A 24,981-nucleotide genomic window follows, 5' to 3' on the forward strand; every position below is an offset into this window, starting at 1 on the left:
GAAGGCCATTGGGGATTGTTCCTCTCTCCTGTGACAGCTACAGGGCTTGGGTCAAAGAGCAGCAGCAGATACCGAGGGCCATCAGACCTGACGTCCTGGACTTAGGATATTCACAGTAGCATAAGGCAGGCCACAGTCCCAGGGAAGATAGACCCTCCTTCTGAGGCTACTGCACCCTGCGAGCCTCACAGTCTTGGTATAACCAGGAGACTATACCACCTGCCTTAGTGCTGAGTGAAGAACTAACGGAGACAGCACAGGCGAGAACTCAGGCCATCACGGATGAAGCAAATGACAACCGCTAAATGTGATGAGGTCCCCGGACCAGTGTCAGGGGGGAGGCGAGGCTGAGGGGACAACAGGCAGGACTGGGACGGAGGGGGACGGGGTGAGGGCATGAGGACTGAGCTGGGGGTGGCAATGTGCACCAGCAATCCCAGTGCTGAGGATCAGGTTTTATTGGCCAGTCAGTCTAGCCAATCGCTAAGCTCTAGATTCATTGAGAGACTCTGCTTCTCCTGCACTTTGCAGGGCTGTGGTGACAACCTCCTGCCCCTATACAGCCCTCCCCCAACGACTTCGTGATGACAGAATGTGTACCTCCCACTTAGGATCTTGTGCCATCCGGGCTGAACAGCACTCAGTGGGAACATCTGTCCGCTGCCTCTTCCAGACAGACAACGAGCCGCAGGCTGGCACACACCACCTCGAGAAATATGCTGACCAATCAGTCTCTTTTGGAATCGTTCTTAAAGGGTCCAACTCTATGGTTTTTAATATTGTCACAGCTGTGCAGCTGTCTTAGGATATTTTAGTCACCAGCCAGTCCCCATCCCCCGTCACCAGCTTCCACTCATTTGCGCTTTCTCTTTACCGACTCGCCTCTCCTAGGTATTTCCTGTAAGTGGACCTGGGCACTGTTCAGTTTCTTCCACTTTGCTGAACATTCTCGAGGTCCACCCGCCTGAGTGTGGTGACTAGCAGAGTCTACCAGGGCTTCTGAATCAACTTTTCTTTCTTTTTTCTTTTTCTTTCCTTTTTTTTTTTTTGGCAGGGTTTCTCTGTTTAGCTTTGGATCCTGTCCTGGAACTCACTCTGTAGCTCAGGATGGCCTTAAACTCACAGAGATCCGCCTGCCTCTGCCTCCCTAGTGCTGGGATTAAAGGCGTGCTCCATCACCACTCGGCAACCTTTTATTTCTTATCCACAGACCACATTGCTTTCTATGGACAGACCACATTCTAGGTATCCATGCAACTCTTGCTAACAAGACCTAAGGTGGCAAGAATCAGTTTCCTATAGATCACTAATAATTGCGGAAATTGCAGCAAATTAATTTGTCTGTGGGTGACATTACGTTGTAGACATGAAGGAAGACAAGGACTCATGAATCAAGTGGTTCAGAACAAATGCCATTGTTGGCAGAACGGGTGTGGCATTGGGCATGGAGTCTGATCGTGGACCAGACATTACCCCTCCCCTCTCTCTATTCAGCAACATCTTCGGGAAAAGGAGACGTTTGTGCTTAACCTCAGATGCCTGGTAGGTTGACTCTTCCCACATGAACTCCAGCTGCTTGGCAGTGCTCAGAGAGTTACGCCAGTGTACCACAGAACAAGAACGTGGGGATCAACTAGTAATGTCTGTGGGGTGCTCCACATGGGAGAACAGCTGTGCCTGCTGCTCTATATACTGACTGGGCCTCTCTCAGGCCAAAGACTAAGGTCCTTCCAGCCCTGCGAATTCCATGTCTCTGTGTCTCATCTGACCCTTGGCTGTGGGCCTTTGAAGGCTTCTCTTTCTAGCTTGGCTGGCCCTGCCCCAGAAGAGAGCACAGAAAAGGCAGGCGGCCAGGACAGCCTTGTCTCTTCTGCCAGATCCTTTTCCCTGAGTGTGCACAGCTCAGCCCCAGCTGCTGCCTCTTTCCTGGGCTGGCCCAAGCTGTAAAGACACAGGACCCAAAGCAGAGCTCCAGGGCCTGTGGGACAGAGGAGAAGTAGCTGGATTCAGACCTCTTCCATAGACACAGGCCGCCCATTTCCTGCTTGGAATGACTGTTAGAGGTGCAGGCCAGTACCCACAGGCACGTGGGATTTCAAGGACAATGAGCAGACCCCATGTTTTACGGATTTTTCCTTCTCCTAACACTGAAAGACTTGTATGATAAGATAGACCCTCCACAGTTGTGCCCAGCACTGACCAATTCTGCAGGCTGCCCACAGCCTCAGAGGGGAAGTCAACTCAAGCAGGTCTTCCGGCCCCCGGAAATAAAGAGAGCAGACCAGGTCACCTCAGTTCATGCGTCACAGCCCACATCAAGGGGTCTGGCAAGTCAGAAGCCTTCAAGCTTTTTATGTCTGCCTGCAGAGGCCTTTGTCTCTCTTAAGTCAGTAGTCCCAGCCCTGTTCCCAGCCCTGCCTTCCTGAATCTACCATGGATTCCAGCGTTCCCTTTGGACTCAAACTCACCCCTCACATGGGCCCCACGAAGGCCACAGAGGCAATGGTTTCGGTGCCCAGGCTCTTCCAATGGCAGCCCCTACCATGACAGGCCAACTCTAACCCTGTTTCTCAGATGCTCTGACTTGCTCACAGTGTTATACTCTCTATGTCTCTGTCCCTGGCTGCTTCTCTTCACTATGGGTGGGACTGTATACTCCCATCAGGTCCTAGTTTGCAGGTGATTGTCCTGGTTCTTAGCCATTGGTATGACAAGGGCTGGGTTGCCTGGTGCTCAGGGTGTGGTCTTGTTTGCTTTCTATTGCTGTGATAAAACACTGACCGAAACCATCTTGGGGGAGGAAATGGCTTATCTGACTTACAGGTCCAGATTACAGCCCACCATTGAGGGAAGTCAGGGCAGGAACTAAAAAAGGAGCAGAGGCAGAAGCCATGGAGGAAAGCTACTTGCTTACTGGCTTGCTCCCCCTGGCTTGCTCAGCCTGCTGTCTTATATACCCCAGAACCACCTGCCTAGGGGTGGCACCACCCACAGTGAGTTGGGGCCTCGCACATTAATCACTGATCAATAAAATGCTACATAGGCTTGTCTACAGGTCACTTTGATGGAGGCTGTGTGGGTTTGTTTTTTATTTTTTTGTTAATGAGAATGGCTCCTATAGCTTCATGTATTTGAATACTTGGTCCCCAGTTGGTGGAACCATTTGGGAAGGATTAGGAGGTGTGGCTTTGTTAGAGGAGGTGTGAAACTGATACAAAACTAACTTGCCGAAGGCATGAGCTTGCAAACCAGGTAGCCTGCAGAAAGCGTCCCAGTGACTGCTCCTGTCTTTGCCTCTCTATACATGTATTTAAGTGGGGGTGAGAGCCTTAGCACTTTATATGCTGGTTCTAAGAGCTTGAGGCTGTGCTTCAGTGAAAACAAAGCCCGATAATGTTGGTACAACCGCTGATCCATCCATCCTATCCATCCATTATATTGATTCAGCTCTGCTACAGACCTGCTCATTCTAGGCTGATCACAATACTTTTGAAGTAAGCATTGCTGCTGGCAGATGAGAGATGGCTCCATTATTAAAGCGTGTACTGTTCTTGCAGTTTGTTCCAAGCACCCACACTGGGTGGCTCATAACCAGCTGTAACTCCAATTCCAGGGAACCTGACACCTCTTTAGGTACCAGCACTCATACGTGCATATACCTACACATAGACACATGCCTATACACATAACTAGAAATAAACCATTAAAGCAAAGAGCAGTGGGTGTCCTGCACCCGCCCCAAAGAGACACCCAGAGGCATCACTAGACATGGAGAAGGAAAGGAGAGGGCAGGGTTCAGCGACCCATGCACTGGCCAGCTGAAGCTAAAAGCCTCAAAGGCACAGGACCCAAGTCCCCGTGGCAGGGACAAGCTCTGGGCACATGTGTTGAACATTCATATCAGGGCGATCTCAGGATACCTGTGCAGAGACAGAGAGAAAGGTGGCCACGAGGTGACCAGAGGGGACAGAAAGCTGGTAGTGGAGAGAGGGAGGACCTTCCAGGGCACCCAGCTGTCCTTTCTGATTTTGAATCGTCACGTGACTACGCTATGGGTTGGGGATATACCAGAGGTGGCTGGAAACTCCAAGCAAGCCAAGTTCTCCTTAGGAGGAGTCCCCATGTGTGGCTGAGCTGCACCATGCAGTCCCACTCAGGGCTTGGCCCTCTTTGGGCTAAGCGTATCTGTAGTAGGCCGTTTTGTTTTAGAACCTACCTCAAGGAGATCTCTTGAGAATGCAGGTGTTTTCTGGGGGCAGGATTCACAGTTGAGGAAAACAGGAAAAATCAAACAGTGAAGGTGTCACACCCTCACCCATGAAGATCCTCTCTCCTTTCCTATCTGTGTTTGGTGCTAAGGATGTCTATGGCCCAGGCCCAGCACAGAGCAGGGGTGGAGGAGAAAAAAAGAATAGCAGATAAAGACACATTGGCATTACAAGCAACTGGCAATATCCATCCATCCTTGACCTACAGAGAAAGCAACTTTAGATGCTGAACTTAGTACAAACACTGAAAGAATACAGAGCCATTAAAAAGTTCCCAAGGGACATTTAGCTGGCCGGAACATTGGGTAGTACAGCTCCTATGGAGGGTAACTTTTAACTTATATCACAATTGTAGGCGTGCATGCCCTTTGACCCCACAGCTGAGGAGAGTCATCTTTGCAGATAGCGCTGCCACATGCAACATGATTCCTGAAACAACCAGTGTTCCCTGGAGCCACCGGGGCTTTGTCTACACAGGAGACACGGCTGGAAACAACCTCTGTGTCCATTGATAAGGGATCAGGAAAATGAAGGACAAACTATGCAACTGAAAAAAAAAAAGAGGAGGCTGTGTACTGATATGGAAAGGGTGACCGGAAGTGGTTAGTGACAAAGGACAGAACAGTATGTCCTGAGTTTCTCTGTCGGACGGAGTGGCGGAGGTGTTGAGAATGGAGGAAGAGGATGCAGAGGGAAAGGCTGAAAAATCTGAATGGCCCTTGTAGGGATAACCATGAAGACAGACACAGCACCCCTCCCCCCAGAGTGGGAGAGGGGAACCTGGCCCTGGCTCTACATGGGGACGGCACTGGGCACCATGGATTTCTTCACGTCAAGACACAGAGATCTCTGTCTCCTTTAGACTTTTCTGCACAGACTGTATTTTTATGTTTTATTAATACTCACTGTTGTTACCAGAAAGTAACAGTCTACGAAGACAGACGAATAGGGCTGAGAAGCTCGCTGAGAAGCTCTGTCAGTAAAGAGTTGACCTCAAAGAACGGCAGACTCTGACTTCTATCTCTAGAACCCACCTAAGAAGCTGGGCACAGCGGCACATGCTTGCAATCTCAGAGGTGGGAGATGGAGATGCCATCCCTGGAGCTCACTGGCCAGCTGGTTTAGCCCACTTGGTGAAATTTCAGACCAGTGAGAGACCCTGTCTCAAGCCAAAAACAGAAGCTCCCAAGCCCAAGGCTGTCCTTAGATCTCCACATACAGAGCACACATAGGTGATGTGTGCACACACAGACATACACACACACACACACACACCATACATAGACATACACACCACACATCACATGCAGACAGACATACAGACAGATACACACACACACACACATACACACACACACACACACACAAAGTGAAAGAAAAAATAGCCAGACGTACTTGCTACTTGCCTAACTGTGTATTTTTGTACGAAACAGAGCAGAATTGGGGTTGAGGCACTCAAAAGTCCAGCTCATTGCCTGGGAGCATCTTGGACACCCTGATGGTGCCAGGGGAAGACTGGGCCACCACTCCCCACACTTGAGGCCCTTTGCTTTCTCTGTGTTCCAGCATCACAGAGTGGATCTGAAGTGTCTCCCCAAAACCTGTGAGTGAAGGGCCCATGGTAGTGGAGTTAAGAAGTGAGGCCTGTGAGAGGTGACAGCCACAAGAACCCAACCTCATCTGTGTAGTCATTCACTGGGGGACCATGGCTCTCTGAACTTTCAGGAAACGTGGCTTTACTTCACAAGTTGGTTCTCTCATGGCTGCCCAGCCACGGTGAGGCAGAAAACTCCTGCCACGATGCTCTGCCCGGACGCACAGACCCCAAAGCAACTGAGCCCGGTCACCACAATGGGAACCTGAAACCATGAGAGAGAACAAACCCTTTCTCCTTGAGTGAATCGTTAGGTATTTCATCCAAGCCAGCCAGAACATTCAGATCCCTCCTCTGGAGAGGAAAAAAAGGAGGGGAAATGTCCTCATACATCTACAGGGTCAGAGCCACGGGTATCAGACAAGATTGTGTATGTGGGGCTGGACAAGTGCAGGAATGCTGTCTCCAGGACACCACAAAAGGATCAGTACAGAAGATGGGTCCAGAGGGTTCCAACTCATCCCAAGTGTTAGTTAGTGGCTGCTGGCTTTGCTAGTCTGTAATGTAGCCAGTGCTGTCTCCTGGAAGCTAGGGTGATGGGGCAACTGGTAGATCTACACTACCCAGTGTGGTCTTCACGGGCTTCACTTGGAGTGTGATAAGGTAACCGAGGCCAACAGCTACCCCAGGGGATCCGGCAGACCTGGACCTCTCCAGGGTTGGCTTTCTCAGGGTGTTCGTGACCTTGTGTCACCTGCGATTTGTTTTCAATTGGAAAGCAAAGGGGGCCGAGGAGAGAGAAGCACATTCTTGCTGTGCGTCCCTTCCCTAAGCACAGCGCTGCTGGGAAAGCAGCTCAGGAAAGAGCTCCACCCTGCGATGGCTTTCTCCCAGGAGCTGCCATGGGGCAGGCTGGACACCAGGCATTGGCTTTAGCAGGTTAACCCCAGCTGCCCTGGGGCTCCTGGGCTTCTATTGACCCCCAAGTTTGGTGCCCTCCTTGTGTCTGCTGCTTTCTTTTCCCACAGAGGGAGCTCTTGAGGTAACTGGACCAAGGAGGCTTGAGGTGCAGACAGCCAGGGTCGGGGGGGCCCCACCCAGACAGGCTCTTCTAGCATTGAGTAGTATAGCACGGAGTCTCTCACGTCCCACTGCCACCCTGCCGCTGGTCCTGTAAGCTGCATGTTTATTCAGGGGTCTCGCCATCTGGAATTGAGGTGGCAGGAAGGAAGAGATAACACACACACACCCCACCATGCACTGACACAGGAGCTGGGCAGGGGACACACAACTCAAGCCAAAAGAGGACAGAGGCCAAGTTCTTTCCCAGGCACCTGCCTGCAGTGTACTGAGACTCACATATCAATCTTTCAGTCAGAGTACCAACCCTGGCTGACCTGGAAGGGCTGCTATGGGGGAACACCAGAACCAGGGCATCTGGAGCTTAGAGATGGCTCAATAAATGGTCAGCTATGGCCACCGTCCAACTTGCACAGGGTACTACTCCAGTAGGGTAGGAAAAGTTCTGTCCTGGAAAGGGAGCAATCCTCTGGTCTAGCCTCTGCTACCGACTTGCTCTGAATCCAGGTTTCCTCGGCAGTAAGACAAGAAAAAGGTTACAAGCCCCCACCTGCTCCATAGGGCTACTGGACTACTGGAGGGCATGGATGCCAGTGGGGGGAGGGAGGAAGCGTCCTCTGACAAAGGAGTCCCCATCTCTGAATGGAGAGGTGACTCAGAACGGAAGCTTGGCTTCCAGCAGCTGCCTCTCCTTGGGTCACTGCTAAGAAGGAGAGGGTGCAGACAGGACACAGGTCTGACCCGCATCTTGCACAAACCATCAAAGCATCACGTCTCTCCAGTATCTGTGACACTGAGTCACCGGACACCCTCCCAAGCAGCGGCTATGGTCACATTTCCTCTACTAGGTGACAGGTATGCCATATGTGCACCCCAGGCTGACTCTCCTGCCGATTCTAAGGAAGTCACCTCCCAGGCCACCTCCAAAAGTCAAACAGCATTGCCTTCCCTGGCCCAGAACCCTGCCATTCTGTTACTCCCTGTTCATATGTGCCCTGCTACCCCAACAGATGTGGCATGTGACATGTGAGTGTTCAAGTGCCAGGCTGAAAGAAGCTGAAGACACTGGCTGTCACAGACCCATGTCTGTGTGTTTCAGATGCTCAAGGCAAAATTTTACCTTGTAGGATGGTATGAGGAGATGGTACCTTTGGGAAGGGATTATATCATGAAGAGGGTGAAGCCTCGTGGATGGATTTTTTTTTTTTTTGCCTCATATAGAGGCCCAGAACACAGCTTGGTCCCCTTGCATGTGAGGACAGAGCCAGCCGCCTGTGAGAAACAGAAAATGGTCCCACTGACACCGAACCTGTTAGCACTTTGATTTTGGATTTTACAGCCTCCACCATGGTGAGAGGGAAACCACTGTTGTTTAAAAGGCGTCGGCTCTGGCATTTTGTCATAGCAGCAGGAGCTGGCAAGATCCTGGCTAGTGAACTTGAGGCAGGGTGAAGTACTGGGGTGGGGGAGAATGGGAGCTGTAGGAAGACATTCCATACATCGGTTTTAAGTGCCTCTGAATTCCAAGGACAGAGTGTGGCCTGTAGGTGTCAAAGGTGAGACTAGCAAGTAGGGACCTGACATCCTTTCTGTGCCTTCCAACTTGGGTGTCACCCTGCAGAGGGGTTGGGGTGATGGGACCCAGGGCATTCCTGAATGGAGGGCATCAGGTGTGAGCCTCAGGGGTGGGACAGGATGCAGAAGTCTAAGCAGAGGCTCTGGCTGGGACGGAGCTTCACTCTGGTTCCAACGCTATTGTCTCCTGGCCTGCCAAGAGGCACCAGAACTCCAGCCTTGGAAGATGGTGACAATAGGGAGAATTCTCAACAGTGCGGTCAGAAGTAGATCCTCAGGATGCAAGCTGGGGTTACCAGGGCACAGGCAAGAGTGCCCAGAGTCCCTGCTCCTGTCCCAATGACACACAAATATCCATGCTCTCAGGAATTCTTCTATTAGAGTCATAGAACAAAGCCACTTGCAGTGACTGCTAACTCAGACTTTAGTGGAGGTGAGAGAAGCCCCAGGAACCAGGCAGGGCCTAAGACAGTGTGTGCTTTTCTAGGCAGACTGCATATAAAGCACACACTCCACAGCCTGGAGGCCTAGAACAGAGGGAGCTGGCAGGCTTATCCTCATAGGGTAGAGTCTTACTCCTGTAGCTACTGAGAGCCAATACTGAAGCCTGTTTTCAGGGCTTCTGGCCAGCCTGAAGTTCAGTTTTGTGCAGAGTGAACACACATCCTCCATTCATTACTAGCAAACACCACACGCCACGACATCACAGTTCACGCCCATCAGAAACACCTCATGGGACACCTCCTTTATGCTCAGCACTGTTCAAACTGCTAACACGTATTAACTCACAAAATCCAATAACTCCGTGAGTTAGAACAGTTATGACTTTACTTGTACAATGAGGAAACTGAGGCAGAAATGGGAAAGTATGTCCTGCCAGCTTTCTCTAGGCCCTGCTTCTCTGACCACAGTGTCCAGGCCTCACTGAGAGTACACTGAGCCACGGCTGCCCCGTGCCTGAGGAGTTGCCTGGAGAGGAGCCTAGGTAATAGCCCCCACCCCACCTAAGCCTTGCACACACAGCTCCTGTAAGGTCCCATGCACTCTCCCTTCTAAGGATACTTGCAGCAACCCCGCTGCACCCTGTATCCTCTGCTAAGTTCTGGTCCAGACCGTGAGCCTTGTTCAGTCTGTAGTAGCTTCCACAGCTGGGGCCACCCACTCTCTTTATCTATCAGCTTGGACAGCCATGTGGGTTCCACGATGGAAATCTGGGCACAGACATCTGTGGTGCCTGCATCTGTGATCGCCCCAATTGGAAGCCACCGCCTGGGCTGTGAGGACCTGGATACACAAACCAGCATACCAACCCAGTGAGATCCCAAGTGAAAACAGGAAATACCTGCTAAGCCCCAAGGCTCAGAGGACCTCAAACTCATCCAGTTAGGAAGCTGCAGCCTGCTTACAGAGGGCACACTGGGTCCATTCCAGGGAATACTGAAGGGCACCGAAGTGAGTGGTTACAGGCCTGGGTGGACCCATGGGAGCTGACATCCCTCACTCAGGGGGTGCATACCCCCCCCCCAGACCTGGAATATAAGCTCCTCCCAGCCCTGGCCACTGTCCCTCAGTTTCCTCTGGACTGAGTATTATGTGCCCTACATATGTTAATTAGTGTTTTCTTTGGTTGGGGGTCCCCTGTGGCCCACAGAGTGCCTCTGTACAAGGATAAAGGAGCTCTTTGCTCTCCCCAGAAGCAGGCCGAGCCCACCCCACCTCCCACATAACTGTCAGGACGCTCAGCTCTGAGTAAAATGCAATTTCCTTCCCCCTCCCCCACTGGCACGCCCTCAGCCAGGCACATCTGAGCCAGTGAACAACCTGCGCCATGGCATGCAACAGTCTTGAGGAGGTATGACGCATCCCAGAGCACCAGTCAGACGTGAACTAGAATAAACAGCCAGAAGCTTCCAGAGAAGTCTAAAGCTCACATGCCTGCAATCTAGTCCTGGAGGGGTGGCCCCTCCTCTCTCTTTTTCTCCTTTCTGCCCCCACTGAGAACAGGAACTCATACATAGTCCTAAAATTCAGTTTAGTATTTCTGGGTATGGATAAAAGGTAGAAAACTCTGTTACTTGGAATAGAATTTGTAATAGAAAAAGTAAAAGTGCAGTGATTTAAACAAGATGAATGTGCTCCTCCCTCATCTGAAAAGACGTGTGTGACTTTGGATAATTAGTCCACAGCGACTATGTTTGAGACCCTAACTATATTGTTATCCTACCCCGCACAGCTTCTGCATTTTAGTTAACCTCAGAATTCAAGATGGCTGCCTCGGCTCCAGCTGTGATATCTGCATTTCAGCCAATAGGAAGCACAAATCCTTTCATTGTAAGGGCAAACTTCACTTCCTACTTACACCTCTCTGTCCTGTACTTAAAAATCAAATGACTATAATCTACTTGCAATAAAATTGCGAAACATTTGGCTTAAAAGTTCTATACACCTAAAATATAGGAGCCAACCACGAAGGCTTTCTTTACTCTCACAAAGGTCCTGGGACCAGAAGTACTCTCGAGGAAATCGAGAGTCCCTAAACCTTAGACCTGCACACATTTTCAGAGGTTTCATTCAACACAGAGTCTCGGGATGATGATGAACAGTCCACACAGGCAACGACTAAGCTGGCTCTGTTCATTACATGGACCATAACATAGGCAAGAGAGACGGCTCAGTGGGTAAGGTACCTGGCACCAAGCTTGATGCCCTGAGATCCACTCCCAGGACCTATGAAGGAAGGAATGAACGGACTCCAGGAATTATCCTCTAATCTCCACTGTGCGCACGAGATACATACAAGATGTAATTTTACATTACACGGCACTATGATGGCTGACCGGCAACACATGTCCCCAGTACACGTAGGAACATGGAAGGAAGTAACCCTTGGGACAAAAAGAGGAACACAAGTTATCACATACGCACAGATTAAAATTATACAAATGCACATTTGATCAGGGTACAGATTAGGAGACAAATGTTTGCTTTCAATATCATTATTTTTGTCCATGAATTTTTGAAGTATATAATAAAAATTGCTTTTGAGGATCAATAGTATCCACACGTGTAACAGCATGTATGTGCACGCACAAGCATACACACATGTACGCATGCACACAGAGTCCAGAGGGCCGAGAACACTGTCTCTGGTCACCATGACAACACTGTGGGAGCTGGGGTTGCCACCCCATTAGCCATGCGAGAGGAAAGAGGTGCTGTGGCAGGCTCAGCTGCAGCATCTTGCCTAGCATTGCTGAGCCCTGAGTGGAGGAACAGGCCCTGCTCATCACTATGGGAAATAAACCCCAAACTCTTTTACAGAGAGCCAAGTAGAAGCCCCTCCACACCTTCACACACAACACCTTTTCCTGCTCTACACCAGACTCCTCAGGGCTCCACACACATGCCCTATTGGTACCAACTTTTCTACTTCAATCCAACTTCTAACTGAATTCCTTTCCCTGTATTCCTGATCTCAGCAGTTAATACACACTCACCCTTGAAGACATGACCCCAGAGCTATGACTGCCAGTGCCCTCTCTGCTCACCACAGCCAATGGCAGTACCCCCTCAGCACCTTTGTCTAGAGTACCTAGTACTTCAGCTCTGTGCATGCCTCTCTTCTGTTCCCTAGTGGATCTGGAACCATCTAGACGCCTAAGTGCTTGGTGAGTGGCTAAGTGATGGATGGATGGATGGATGGATGGATGGATGGATGGATGGATGGATAGATGGAGGGCCAGATGAACAGAGAGATGGACAAATGGACGGAGAGATGAACTGATCAATGAATGGGTGAGTGGAGAGAGGAATAGATGGATGAATGGACAGACAGGTGAGTGGATGGACAGATGGAACATAGATGGACTGGACTTCTGGCTAGATGGCCATAGGAAGGAGCAAGCAGAGGGAAGACAGGTGGCAGATGCTGGCTGGTGGTAGGAGGACAATGGGTGGATGGCGGATGGATCAACAGGTGGGAGACAGATGGCTAGCTGTCTGAATGACTGAGCGGGTTAGGGATGGATGAATGGAGAGGTGGCTGGAGGAGAATGAGTGAATGAGTGAACAGGAAGAATGCCTGAATATGCTTCAGAAGGGGGCTCTACTTAACATGCAGAGCAGGAAGATACAGGTATAACTGACAGTGTCCTCAAATGTCATCCTTAGAAGCTGACTTAATATCCTAGACACATCCACATGGCCAGCCTCTGAGAGCTGAGAGGGAGGAGCCTGGGCAAAGAACTGGGTGAATCTTGCCTTGCTAGCTGATCCATCAGCCAGAGACCATCAGTCTGGATGAAGTCAGGCTTGTTCTTTCCCCAGCCTCAGAGCCCCAGGGAGCCTACAGAGGAGGGCTTCCTAGTGCCAGAGGTCCTCCCTTCTGGGCTAGCCCACTCCACCCAGCCCTTGAGAAAACAGGCTCCTCCCATAGGCTCCAGCATCCCCACTGGATGCGGAGTGGCAAAGGCATCTATCTCAAGTCTCATCTAGGGAAAAACAAGCTCTTGGCTTGTTTGAAGATCTCAGAGTCGGCAACAATAAGAGGCCAGCATTCCAGGGGGCAGTGTCTAATAGGACAGCCTATCTAAGGCCCACCCCTACCTCTCTCTCAAAGATTCTTTCCTTCCCAGGCCAGAAATAGAGGCCCCTCAGTCCACCTGGCCCTGAATAGGAAGATGCAGTCTTGGCCCAGAGCCTGGGGCCAATGCTTTATAGGATGTGGCCTGAGCTCACTGTAGCTACCTCAGACACAGACAAGCCTGACCACAACCCTCTAGAGGTGGGCCGCTTTGTCTGAAAGGAACTAAAATTCTATCTCGGGCTGGTGCATTCTTTTAAATCTACCGACAGAGTGGGAACATCCCAGGAATTGGCGAGACAGCATGAGGGGCTCTGTGACCCTTCCTAAGTTTGTGATTATTGATTATCAGCCTTGTATCAGGTTTGGAGCAGCCCTCACAGGCTTCAATCTAGGGGAGAGGAACAGCCCCTGAAGTGGAAACCAAGGTTCTTCCAGATTCTTCCGTGAAAAGCTGAGTCTGACAGCCTGAGAGATACAGAGTTGAGAAAGCCCTCCCTCTGCCTTGTTGATATCTGAAGAAAGATTCTTCTGGCCTGTGCACCTCTCTCTCCTTCAAGGACACTCTCACACACTGAATGGAGATGGAAGACACAGAGTCACTTTCTGGCCTCCCACACAGAGACTGGCTGACTGACGTGAAGAAGGCCTGGGAGTGCGGTGAGGAGAACTTACTCTGGTAGGCAGCCAGAGAACCCTTCCCAGGCAGGGTCTCCTCTGACCTCCATCCTTCCACCCTGTCTAAGGTTGACGTCACAGGCAACTTACATACCGTGTAGGCAACTGAAAGCTTTGGGATTTCCCTAATGTTCTTTTTCATTATTATTATTGATTTTTATTGAACTCTACATTTTTCTCTGCTCCCCTCCCTGCCTCTCCCCTCCCCTTCAACCCTCTCCCAAGGTGGCTGGGAGGTCTCTCGAACCAGCCTGATGCCAACCCTTCCTGGAGAAGCCCTCCCACCCACCCTCAGTCAAAGCCCCACTAGGAAACCACTGGCCTTGGTCACGGGAGCTCTCAGACTCAGCTCTTTTGCATGACCAGTTTTGTCAACTAAACCCCACAATATGAGAAAGCATTTCCCCTTAGCTGCTCGAACAGAGAGGTGGCCCAGAAGCCTCCTTTCCGAGTCTGCCTTTGTTTCTTAGGAAAGGGAATAGCATGTTCTAGATTATTCTGTGGGTCAACTTTCTAGCCATTGGCAGGAGACCCATTCAGTGCCTGCCCTAAGGATACACCCTAATCTTATTGCAGGACCCTATTCCTGCTGCCCATGGGCCAGCCCTGGAGGGAATTACTGGGTATCCGTGGAGCAGCTGCTCAGAGATGAGCTATTTGGAGACCAGAGCTGCAGAGAATTGCTTATTAGGAAACCAATTCCCAAACTTGAGAGGGGACAGGACCCCAGGATGCCCATGAGCTCTGCAGATGATCTATATATATGCAAGCCGTTGCACAGTCTTCAGATCAAAGAAAGACAGGCTCCCCTCCAGCACTGCAACCCTCCCCGACAATAGTGCCTTTAAATTCCGAGTGTCTCTGAGTTCAGAGATCTGCAATTGAAGCCTTGTGAGGCAGCAGGGACCCCAGAACTTCCACCCCTGCCTATCTGTTTTCCAGGCTCAGGATGTTCCACTCTGCCCATCCCTGACAGGGTCTCATAACATCCTGTCAGTAAGGACCATGGTGGAATGGGGCTCAGCTGGGTCCCCACACAAGGTCCTGGGTATCCAGCCCCCTCTGCCTTCCAGGCTGGGGACAGTGAAAAGACCTTGGGGTCTGCACTCCTTCGAGGGGCCTTTTAGACAGGTAAGCACACACCTGATGGTGACAAGGGCTGGAGGGACATGCTGCTCTCCCCGCCTGGCCCGAGAGTCCTCCAAGCAGCTGAAACAGCTGTCCTCTTTCTAACTGGCAACACTGTGCCACAGAGGAGAGGAGGAAAAGCCACTACAGTTGTGGTTTTGATCCATAGGTCCATCAGTCGAGACTTCCATGGTCCAGACCTCCCTTGGGGACAAAGTAGTGCAACTTCCTGATTCTAAGAATAAAAGGCAAGTTCTGGGCAGGAGGTGCCTTGATAGAAAGGCCTAGAATCAGTTGTCGGGTCTGCACTAACCCATGCTGGCTAATTTTACGTCAGCTTAACTCAAGGTAGAGTCATCTTCGAAGAGGGAACCTCAGCTGAGAGAATGCCCCCACCAGATTGGCCTGTGCAGCATTTTCTTAATTGGTGATTGATGCCTAAAGGTGCAACTCTCTGTGGGCAGTTCCGATGGTCCTGGGTACTATAAAAAGGTAGACTGAGCAAGCCGTGAGGAGCAAGCCAGTAAGAGCATTCCTCCGTGGCTTCCACTTCCTGACCTGTCTTTGTTTTTGATGATGGACTGGGATGCAGATGTATAAGATGAAATAAAAACCTTTTCCTCCTCAAGTTGCTTTGGGGTCATAGTGTTCTTTCGCAACCATAGAAACCCTAACGAAATCATTCACTAACTGGAAACAAGGTGACTCATAGTCACCTATTCCTTCATTAATAAGGGGCTGATGGGGGGCACATAAGAATTTCAGGGGTTCTTCTAGATCCCCTTCCCTGTGCTTGGGTTCTTTCTGGGCAGACGATTCTCTCAAACTCATGCAGTAGCTAGGAAGCCACTTCCATAGACCTGTATCTTTTCCATCTAACACCCCCTTCCCACCCCAGCCAATGTCTTCTTTTTCCAAAGTCACTGGAGAAACTACAGGGCCATTCACTTTTGGGGAGTGCAGGGCCACCCTCCCTTCTGGGCCTGCCAAGGATTCCAGTTCCAAGCCTTTCCCGGCTCCTCGCTTCTCCAAACCTGCTTCCCCCCTCTTCTTCATGGCTGCCTGCCAGTTCAGCTCATTTGTCACTGTCTAGTGACTCGAACCAAGAGATGATTCACTGGCCATGACAGGTGGAACCTGGGGGAGGGCCCGAGGGAAGAAACAGCAGTCACTCTGGGACCCTGAGGGCCAGCTCCCACTCCCTCTGCAGACTAGTGGGTGGTGGGGAGGGTGGTAAGGGACCCGCCTCTGATCCACGTCCCCCTTCTGCTTCCAGCAGAGATTTCCTATAGGTGTTTCTACTTGTGATGTCTAGACTCCATCTGTGTCAGAATGCCACTGCCTGGTAACACCTTAAGTTTTCTGTACAACCTGGGACCAGAACACGTACACGTCAAGAGAGAAAGGAAAGTTCAGGAGGGCCGCAGGGATGGGTATACCTAGCCTCCTCCATGCCATGCCAGCTGCATTCCTCCCCCATATCCCTGGTAAGAAAACCCTTCACTGCCCCAGGCCAGGATCTCTGTCAGGAAGTGGATGCCAGTCAAGGCGACCTGAGAACATCAGACCCTGAAAGCCAAGAAGTCAGAGAAGACAGCAGAGCTGTAGGAGCTGAGGCCCTGCTCAGGGGCTTCCCTGAGTCTCAGACCTCTGAGTCTCAGAGCCTAGAAAGACTAAGGACTGGTCAGCATGGCCTTAACAGGACCCCCGTATCATGTCAGCCAAAGGCTAAGAGACCCAAGTTCACCTTCCTCTTTCAGGGTCTCGGTTTCCTCATTGCAACACTGAGGACAGATTGGGTCAGGGCCCACCCAATTTTTTCTAAGAAAGGAATTCTTTTACAAATACAATTTAAAATAAACCCATAAATCCTCAACACAGCAAACCTGGGAAAATGTATAGGGCACGCTTTCCACGGCAGGGCAGTGTAGGGTGCCTGCCATGTCTCCCCTGGGCCTAGAAAACTTCCAGCTCCCCCAGGCTCCAAGGGGCACCATTATTCAATCTCCTAGGACTCCACACAGCTGGGTGTGTGATCGTAAGCAGCTGTCTTCCACCAGCTCCGCCTCTGGAGTTGCTCCTTATCCCCTATTTCGTTAGTCTAATTTTATTCCATCAACAAAGTCTGCCACTCTTACTCCTGCTGCCTCAATGGTCCATCCTGTTCACACCTGACTACCAGGCTGTACGGGGCCTCTCAGCTGCTGTCTGTCACCTTCTGTGCAAACCTCAGCTAGGTCCTGAGCACTCACCCAAGACTGCTCAACCCCTGCAAGACCCACTTTCTGTAGCCCTAGCTCCTGCTAACCACATCGCCCCACCCCTAGAATGTTCTAGATTGTCTTAGCCTCTGATGAATGTCCTCTCGTTCCAGTGACCTCCTCTGACCACCTGTCTAGAACGCTCTGTGGGTTCCTCCTGCCCAACTTATGTCCTCTGAGGACACTGGTCAGTGTGCAGAGCCTGTTTGAGGGGTTGTGAACAGTCTTAAGTGTATCCCTCCCACAATCAGTTGGTGGGGGAAAATGGCTGCCTCCAGCGTAGCCGGCAACCTCTCTGCATTTTTTCTTCTCCCAGCCAACTGTTTCAAGAAGGAACAGAATTTGCTTGTAAAGACCCTCAGTTCAGGAGTTAGAACTCAAGTGACATTATCCTAGCTGCTTGCAGGTAGCATTCCCCAGCTATCTGAATGCCTCCCACTCCAGAAAGGAGAGGGTTCTGGGCCAGTAGGGTGCAAAGAGACTCAAAAAGCTTTCCTGATGGCAGCAGGGCCTAGGGATACCTTGGGGTGAAAGGCCTCTGGGTTTTTAGATGTGTAGCTCAGGGCAGGGTGTGTTAGAAAGTGCCTCACAAGACTTAGAAGGAACCAACCCCTGAGCAGAGACCATTAGAAGCAGCTGTCAGAGGTTCACTTTGGTTTCTGTACACAGAGGGTAGCCGTTCTTGGTAGCAAGCCCTCTGCCAGTAAGGGTAGGAAACGACATTTTGAAAATGTTACCCTGAGGGCCCTGCCCCAAGTATGAGGTTTGACACAGGCCACTTAGGAACCGTTCCCACGTAAAGAGTCTACAAAGTAACAAGCATTTCCCTCAGCAAATTCTGCTCAAGAGCGCTTAGCATGAACCAGGCACTGTCCTAAGCAAGTCAGAGAGTGGCCTAGCTCCTATACTGCCTATAAACAGAGGCTTAGATACAACTCATCTGGGTGTTGGCGAGAAGGTTGAGTCAACACGAGGGCCTGAGTCTGCTTCTCCAGAACGCATATAACACCAGGTGGGCAGACCTCTGTAGCTCCCTGGCCAGGTAGACAAGATGAATCAGTGAGGTCCAGTGAGAAACTGTCTTAAAAAAATTGAATCCAAGAGCGACTGAAAAAGACACATGACATCAGTGCTTGGCCTCCACACACACATGAGCGTCAGGTTCACACACACCAGCTCATACCCATCTCTCCACACCACAATCCATCCACTCCAACCCTAGTGAAGGAGGATTTCCAGATGAGGCGGAGGTCAGAGCACTTTGTCCCAATCACCCAGTTGGCAAAAGGAAGGTCCCCACCCAACAGATGACAATGATCATAATAACTGTCAAGGACTTCGCCTCCCAGCCAGTCTGCGTAATGCTTTCGACTAACTTAACCCTAAAAACGGCCTGTGAAGAGTAGTGACAATTGCTTATCCTTGTAGGTAAACTGAGGCATGGATTAAATCACTGGAGCAGGCACGAACAAGGAAAAGCAGAAGGAAATGGGTCAGTCCAGGTCATCTTGGGGGTGGGGCTGGGGGTGGGGAATGAAAGTAGATGAGGTCATAGCCTGGTTTCTCACCCTTCTTTTCTAGCCGGCTTAACCTTCCCACCCAGGGTACAGCAGATACTCGCTCCCAGGAGTCCCTTCCCCATCAGAATTCCCAGTTCCCCAGAGAAGGAAGCATCAACACAGAATTTCCGGGCTGTGGCTGTAGCTGGGATTGGGGGTAGGAGGAAGGACGCAGTCAGATCTACATGACTTAAGGGCCCCGACGGGCCACTCCCAGCCCCCCCCCCCCCCCAAACACACACAAGATCGGTACAGAATTCTTGTTCTACAGAGTGGAGACCCAAGGTCCTGGGAGATGAGGTCACAGACTTAAAACTGCCAGCCAGCGGCAAGACCAGGCCCGGGACTTTTAAATGAAAATACAAAAGTATGGCGCCCTAGATGAGCCCATCAGCCACGGCACCTCAGAAAGTCCTGGAAGGCTTTCACAGAAATCGCTTCCTACTCAGTTCCGCTTCAAAACTGACCCTTCCCGAGCTAATCTCTCGTGGGGGGGGGGGGGTAGGAAAGAGCAGGAAAGTAGCAGTCCCTAAGCCATTTAGTTTCACTCACTTTAGGATGAATCTGTGCCCTGGGATCCCGCCAACCATATGCACCCGAGCACCCTAGACCCTCCTCACACATCAGGTTTAGCAGAAGCAGAGGACAGTCCAAAGGTTACTGTCCCTGTCAATCCAGCCGGCTAGCAGAGGGGATGCCGGTGGCGCCTCAATCAGGGCTGCCTGGTGGGGTTCCTGAAGTTGTAGATGTCTTTGATCTACCATCCCACTCTCCTAGCCCCAGGACAGGAGGGTGCAAGGGGGGTTGGGGCTCAGGCAGAACAGCGGTACACTGGGGTGCACGGGACTGGCTGCGTCAGGACAACTAATGCTTGCTTCCAAAGTTCAGCCCGGGCAGGAGCCATGTCTACACAGACACACCGGGCTCGAACAAGTACAAATACAGATATACTCTAACCAAATCCGCCCGGCCGCGGGGAACGTGCGCTGCTTTTCCAGTTAAAAAAAAAGTTTGAGTTCGAAAGTTTGGCCAAGTGCTGCACTCACCAGTGCCTCCCCCTTTCCCTGTAAATCCCACGTCTGGTCTCTACTGGGTGGGGGGTGGGGGGCTGCCATCTCAACACGACACCCAAACGTCCGCAGCCCAGGGTCCCTCTTGAGCAGCCAGGACTCTCGGTGACCAAGCAGAGCAAAGGTGCAGGGCGCGGGCCACCTGGAAAAGAGGCGGGCGCGGGCTGCCACTTACCCGGAGGGGTGGGCGCTCGCGGGCGCCTCTGCGCGTCGCATCGTGGGGCCCGCAGTTGGGGACGCGGCTCCGCCGGGCTCAGAGGCACGGCGACCTCCGCGTGGCGCTGGCGCTGTCCCTCGCCGAGGGTCGGGCCAAGCGCCGCCGCCAGCCGCGCGCCCAGTGGGGAAGCGCGGGGCCGCTGGCTTCCACTTCCTGGATCGCAGAGCGCGGGGCTCGCAGGAAGAGGCCGGCCCTGGTGGTCAAGGGCTTTTTGTCAGAAGCCATTCGGCGGCAGCGGCTTGCAGCCCGGAGCCCCCTGGGGAGCGCGGAAGCCGGGCCGCGCCCCTGGGGCCGGGCCTGGCGGCGGGCTGTGCCGGGGTCGAGGGCTGCGCGGGCTTGTCGCCTTGGCCCGCGCGGGGAGCCTGCGAGGGAAACTTACGGGAAAGTCTCCAAGTTGGCACCGGGCAGCGAGGCGCTCAGGGCCGGCAGGTGACAAGGCCCAGGGCACGACTGGGAGCTCCTCCATCCCAAAGGGAGCCACACAGCCTACCCTCAGCTCCCAAGGCCGGGCACCTCCTCCACATCCCTGACACTTAGCCGCTCCAGTCTTCCTTTGATGCTGCCCGTGTTGACAAGCGCACCGTTTAAAAGGGCAGATAGCATCTGTCAAGCCTGCCGTCTAACACACCTGTGCTAGGTGCCACACCCAGAGGACGGCAGAGGAAGAAAACCTGCCAGCTTATACAACAACGTCAAGGCTTGAGGCCTCTCCTTTAAGTGCCCAGCCACTCAAAAAATGTCTACTGAGCCTGCCAAGCCCATGAGAACGGGTAACAGCAGACCTCAAAATACCACCTCGTCTGATTCATTCTCAGCCTGGGCACTATTTAGTCAACTGGGGACAGATGTAAGTTTTGTGCTTGGGACTGTCTTGTGCATGATAGGAGTAACCAACGTCCATCCATATCCTTGGCTACTAGTTACCAGAGACATAACCTTGTCTTGTTACACACTTCTGCTAGAGTGTCCGCACACCCCTTACCTCTACTTCTCTGTTATCATTTCCTTCAAACCGGCCTGTGGAAGTGAGAGAAGCATGTTAACAGCCTCCTGCTGGGAATGGAACCAGAGGCGGTTGTTTTGGGAAGCAGTGTTGGTAGTTCCTCAAAAAGGTTACCCAGTATCCAGAGATCCTACCCTCAATTGCACATCCCAAAGGGGTTATTTCAGCTTTCAGTTCTAGGTTACAGCTCATCATTGTGGGGAAGTCAAGGCAGGGCAGAACTCCGTGTCAGGGATGGAGCTGCCCACAGTGGGCTGAGTCTTCCCACATCCATAACTTAATTAAGACACTCCCTTAACAGCCTGCTCACAGGCCAAGCTAATGTAGACAATCCCTTATGGAGACTCTCTTCTCAGAGATTCTAGGTTGTGTCAATTGACAAAGCTATCCATCATGGTGTATCCAGTGAAAACCTCAGATATGACTGTGTATACGAGCCTTATTTATTTTATCCAGGACTGGGGCAGGAGTTCGGTGGCAGAATGCTCACCTAGCATGTGTATGTGAGGCCCTACATTCAGTCCCCAGCACCGAAAGAAATACGAACTGCTCATAGAAGCCAGTATGTAGAGGCAATCAAGCATGCACCAACCGATGAATGAGTACAGCTGATAAATGATATTTAATCAGGGGATATAATTCAGCCACAAAAATGAATGGGGTCCCAACAAAATGGTGCTTCTACATGGATGGATCTTTTTTTTTTTTTTTTTTTTAGTTTTTCGAGACAGGGTCTCTCTGTAGCTTTGGAGCCTGTCCTGGAACTAGCTATTATAGACCAGGCTGGCCTCAAACTCACAGAAATCCACCTGTCTCTGCCTCCCAAGTGCTGGGATTAAAGGCGTGCGCCACCACTGCCCAGCTACATGGATGAATCTTGAAGACAATGCTAAACGACAGAAGCCAGTCGCTAAACCCACATTCCATTTGTATGAAGTGTTCAGAATAGGCAATTTCACAGACACAGAAAATAAACTGGTGGTTTCTAGAAGCTGGGGGAAGAGGAGAGTGGAGGGCAGACTGGCAGTGGCTATGGTGGTTCTTTGGTGGGGATGAAAATGTCTTTAAATTGACTGTGGTGCCGGCTGCACAATTTTGTGGCTCTATGAAAACCATCAAATTATACACTTTGGCTGGTTGAATTGCATCCCAATCAAACTAGTTTTTGTTTGTGAAAGGCACAAAAAGTGTGGTCTCCAGAAAGCCACCCCAGTTCATGCTACTTCCCCTTTCTGTATTCAGATTGCTGGCAGCCTCCCTCTCAGACCACCAGGCCCTACAGGGATCTCTTCTCCAAGGCTAACTCACCCCTGCAGGGATCTCTTCTCCAAGGCTAACTCACCCCTGCAGGGATCTCTTCTCCAAGGCTAACTCACCCCTGCAGGGATCTCTTCTCCAAGGCTAACTCACCCCTGCAGGGATCTCTTCTCCAAGGCTAACTCACCCCTGCAGGGATCTCTTCTCCAAGGCTAACTCACCCCTGCAGGGATCTCTTCTCCAAGGCTAACTCACCCCTGGGCCACAGTCATCTCTTTTGCCATCTCCCTCAATAATTCCTGTAACTTCCTGTTTGGAAGCTGGACACAGACGTCAGCCATATGTTCCAATCCAACCCCAGGACTAGCTGGGCAGTGGTGGATACATCTGTCTCAGAACCTCCATTGCTCGTCTGTAATAGACACACATGAGGCCAGAAGAAAGCCATCCCCCCCCCCCCGAAGGAATCTTTGGTTGTTGTTCCTCAAATAAGCAGGCAGGCCACTCTTAGGTGTCCTTGGACCTAGGTTGGTGGACCGTCCTATACAGCACCCGGCCGGGCCCTTCAGGCTGATTAGCCACGCTTAGACCCCATAGGTTTCCTCATGGGACACAGCTCTGACTCTGGACAAACCCGAAGAGCCTGAGTTCCACAGATCAGTCCCAGGCCTTCCTCCTGCCTCAAGAGAGGCCTCCTGAAGGCTGGCCGCTCACCAGACCTCTGTAGGCAGATATTTTTTGTCAGACTTAATTATGAAAACTTGGTCGATAACTTAGGAGCTCTTATAACTTAAATTACCTCTTTTTTTAAATCTATGTTCTTTTACGTGTCTCAGTTACCTTTTCTTTGTACTCCTCATGCTGCTTCCTATGTGTCTGGCTGATGACTTCACCTTTCTTCTCCCCAGAGTCCTCTCTGTCCCTGGAAGTCCCGCCTAACCACTTCCTGCCTAGCTATAGGCCATTCAGCTCTTTATTAACTCAACCAGAAGGCGCCTTGACAAAGACACATCTTCACAGTGTAAACAAATATTCCACAACAGACCCTGAAATGGCTGTGCCCTGCAGAGGTTCCTGGTAAACCTAGGGGAACAACCAGGAAGGAAACTCATGTGACTTTGGTGACTGGAAGCTGGGGGAGTGGACAAGGCAGCCCCTTGATCAGTCCTGTGGGTCCTTTGGTCTGTGTTGGGAGTGGGGGGAGATCAGACCCTGGGGCTTCTGGCTGTGAGCTTTGGACAGAGTAACCAAGGCACTGGACATGCTAGCGTGGCTGCTGTCAGATGACTGCCACTCAGGTGCCTCTGCTGGTGTATGGGATAGAAGTGTCACCAGACGAGCCAGGTCAAAACACCCAACTGGAGAAACTGAAACAATGGCAGAGTGGCCTTCAGGATGTTTCATTCAGCAGAAAGAGGTCGGCAGGAAGCAGCTCTGTGGGTTCTCACCTTCTTCTGATGCCCGACAGGTTCCCCAACTTCCATTTCCTGAGGCTTTGGAGTATGGATGTGCTATTATTGCTAAACCAGCCCTGTGCCATGGCCATACAGAAACACAAACTTCTGCCCTGGCTGAGAAGGGTTTGAAGTGACATGTCACCAGGCTCTGCTGGGAGAAGCTGCAGCTGTCAGGAAGCACAAGGGGCTGACACACACATCTGTATCTCTGAAGTAGAGTCTGGGCACATGCTGAGGGCTGCTTGTGCAGCCATATTCTTTTCTCGTGGGCAGTAGCTAAACGCTGCCAGGCTGGCGTCTCATGTGCGTGCTCAGCCAGGGAGGAGTCTGCTCCCAGGCAGGTGCATGGATAGGACTGAGTTCCTTAAAGGGTTGAGGACCTCAGTCACCTCCCTCGGCTCCTCACACTCCTCAATGTGCTCGGACTGAGATGGCCACCAAGGGAGGGCTCTTGCACCAAAGCTGGGAAGTCCCAGTCTTACACGAACTAATCACAGAGGTGACATCTAGTCACAGAGGTGACGTCTTACCTTGTGTTGTCAGAGACCAACTCAGGTGTGTAACAGATGTGGAACAGCCAGCCATCTTTGGAAACTACCTGATGTGGCTGAATCCATATGTGAAGGAGCCAGGGTTAGGTGGTGCCATCAGCCACTGATATTTGATCCCTCTCCCTGCTCTGTCCACCTTGGGGTTGGCCTCTGTAAGGTTAGTTCTCCTATGACTCCAAGGTCGCTCCTGAGAACAATCAAGATCACATGTCCTGCAGGAAGGGGAAAAACCTCCTGTTATGGACTGAAACTCCATGTGCAATTAGACGGTGGTTGCATGCCTGCCCTCTGAATAGGATAATGCCAGACCCTGATGGGTCTTACTACTAAGAAGCAATAGAACTTACACTTGGCCTGAGGGTTGGGTGTGTGTGTGTGTGTGTGTGTGTGTGTGTGTGTGTGTGTGTGACTTTTTCCTTGATCAAATCGGGGAGGGGCTGAAACGTGATTAAAAAGAAGCCTAGAACTATGTAGGCTTCGTCACTTTCTCTTTCAGCGGTGTCACAGCTGGGTTCACACGAGGACACTGATCAATATGTTCGACGTCTTGCTAATAGTGGTGTCTAAAACTATTTTAAATTACATTCATGTGTCTATTAGCTTCCTTACTTTGTGTGTTGGTGTGTGGGCACCTATGTGTGGATGTGGGCATGCTTGCAGCACGGAGCATGTGTGGAGGTCAGAGGGCAACTTGTGGGAGG

General features: G+C 51.4%; 1 protein-coding gene across 2 annotated transcripts in view; it reads right to left on the reverse strand.

The window, feature by feature from the left end:
• Rin3 (Ras and Rab interactor 3) overlaps nt 1-20,200 on the reverse strand; it is a 110,762-nt gene extending 90,562 nt beyond the window's left edge. The window contains exon 1 of one of the 2 annotated variants that reach the window (XM_075948474.1): nt 19,971-20,200. In XM_075948474.1, the coding sequence (XP_075804589.1) occupies nt 19,971-20,011 (41 nt within the window). In that variant the 5' untranslated portion in view covers nt 20,012-20,200. Of the gene's footprint in view, nt 1-19,771; nt 19,792-19,970 lie in introns of those variants that run through there. The other variant, XM_075948472.1, reaches the window with a different exon arrangement.
• Nucleotides 20,201-24,981: the final 4,781 nt, after the last annotated feature.

This window comes from Microtus pennsylvanicus, chromosome 14 (assembly GCF_037038515.1).
Source record: "Microtus pennsylvanicus isolate mMicPen1 chromosome 14, mMicPen1.hap1, whole genome shotgun sequence".
In the NCBI taxonomy this organism is placed as follows: domain Eukaryota; kingdom Metazoa; phylum Chordata; class Mammalia; order Rodentia; family Cricetidae; genus Microtus; species Microtus pennsylvanicus.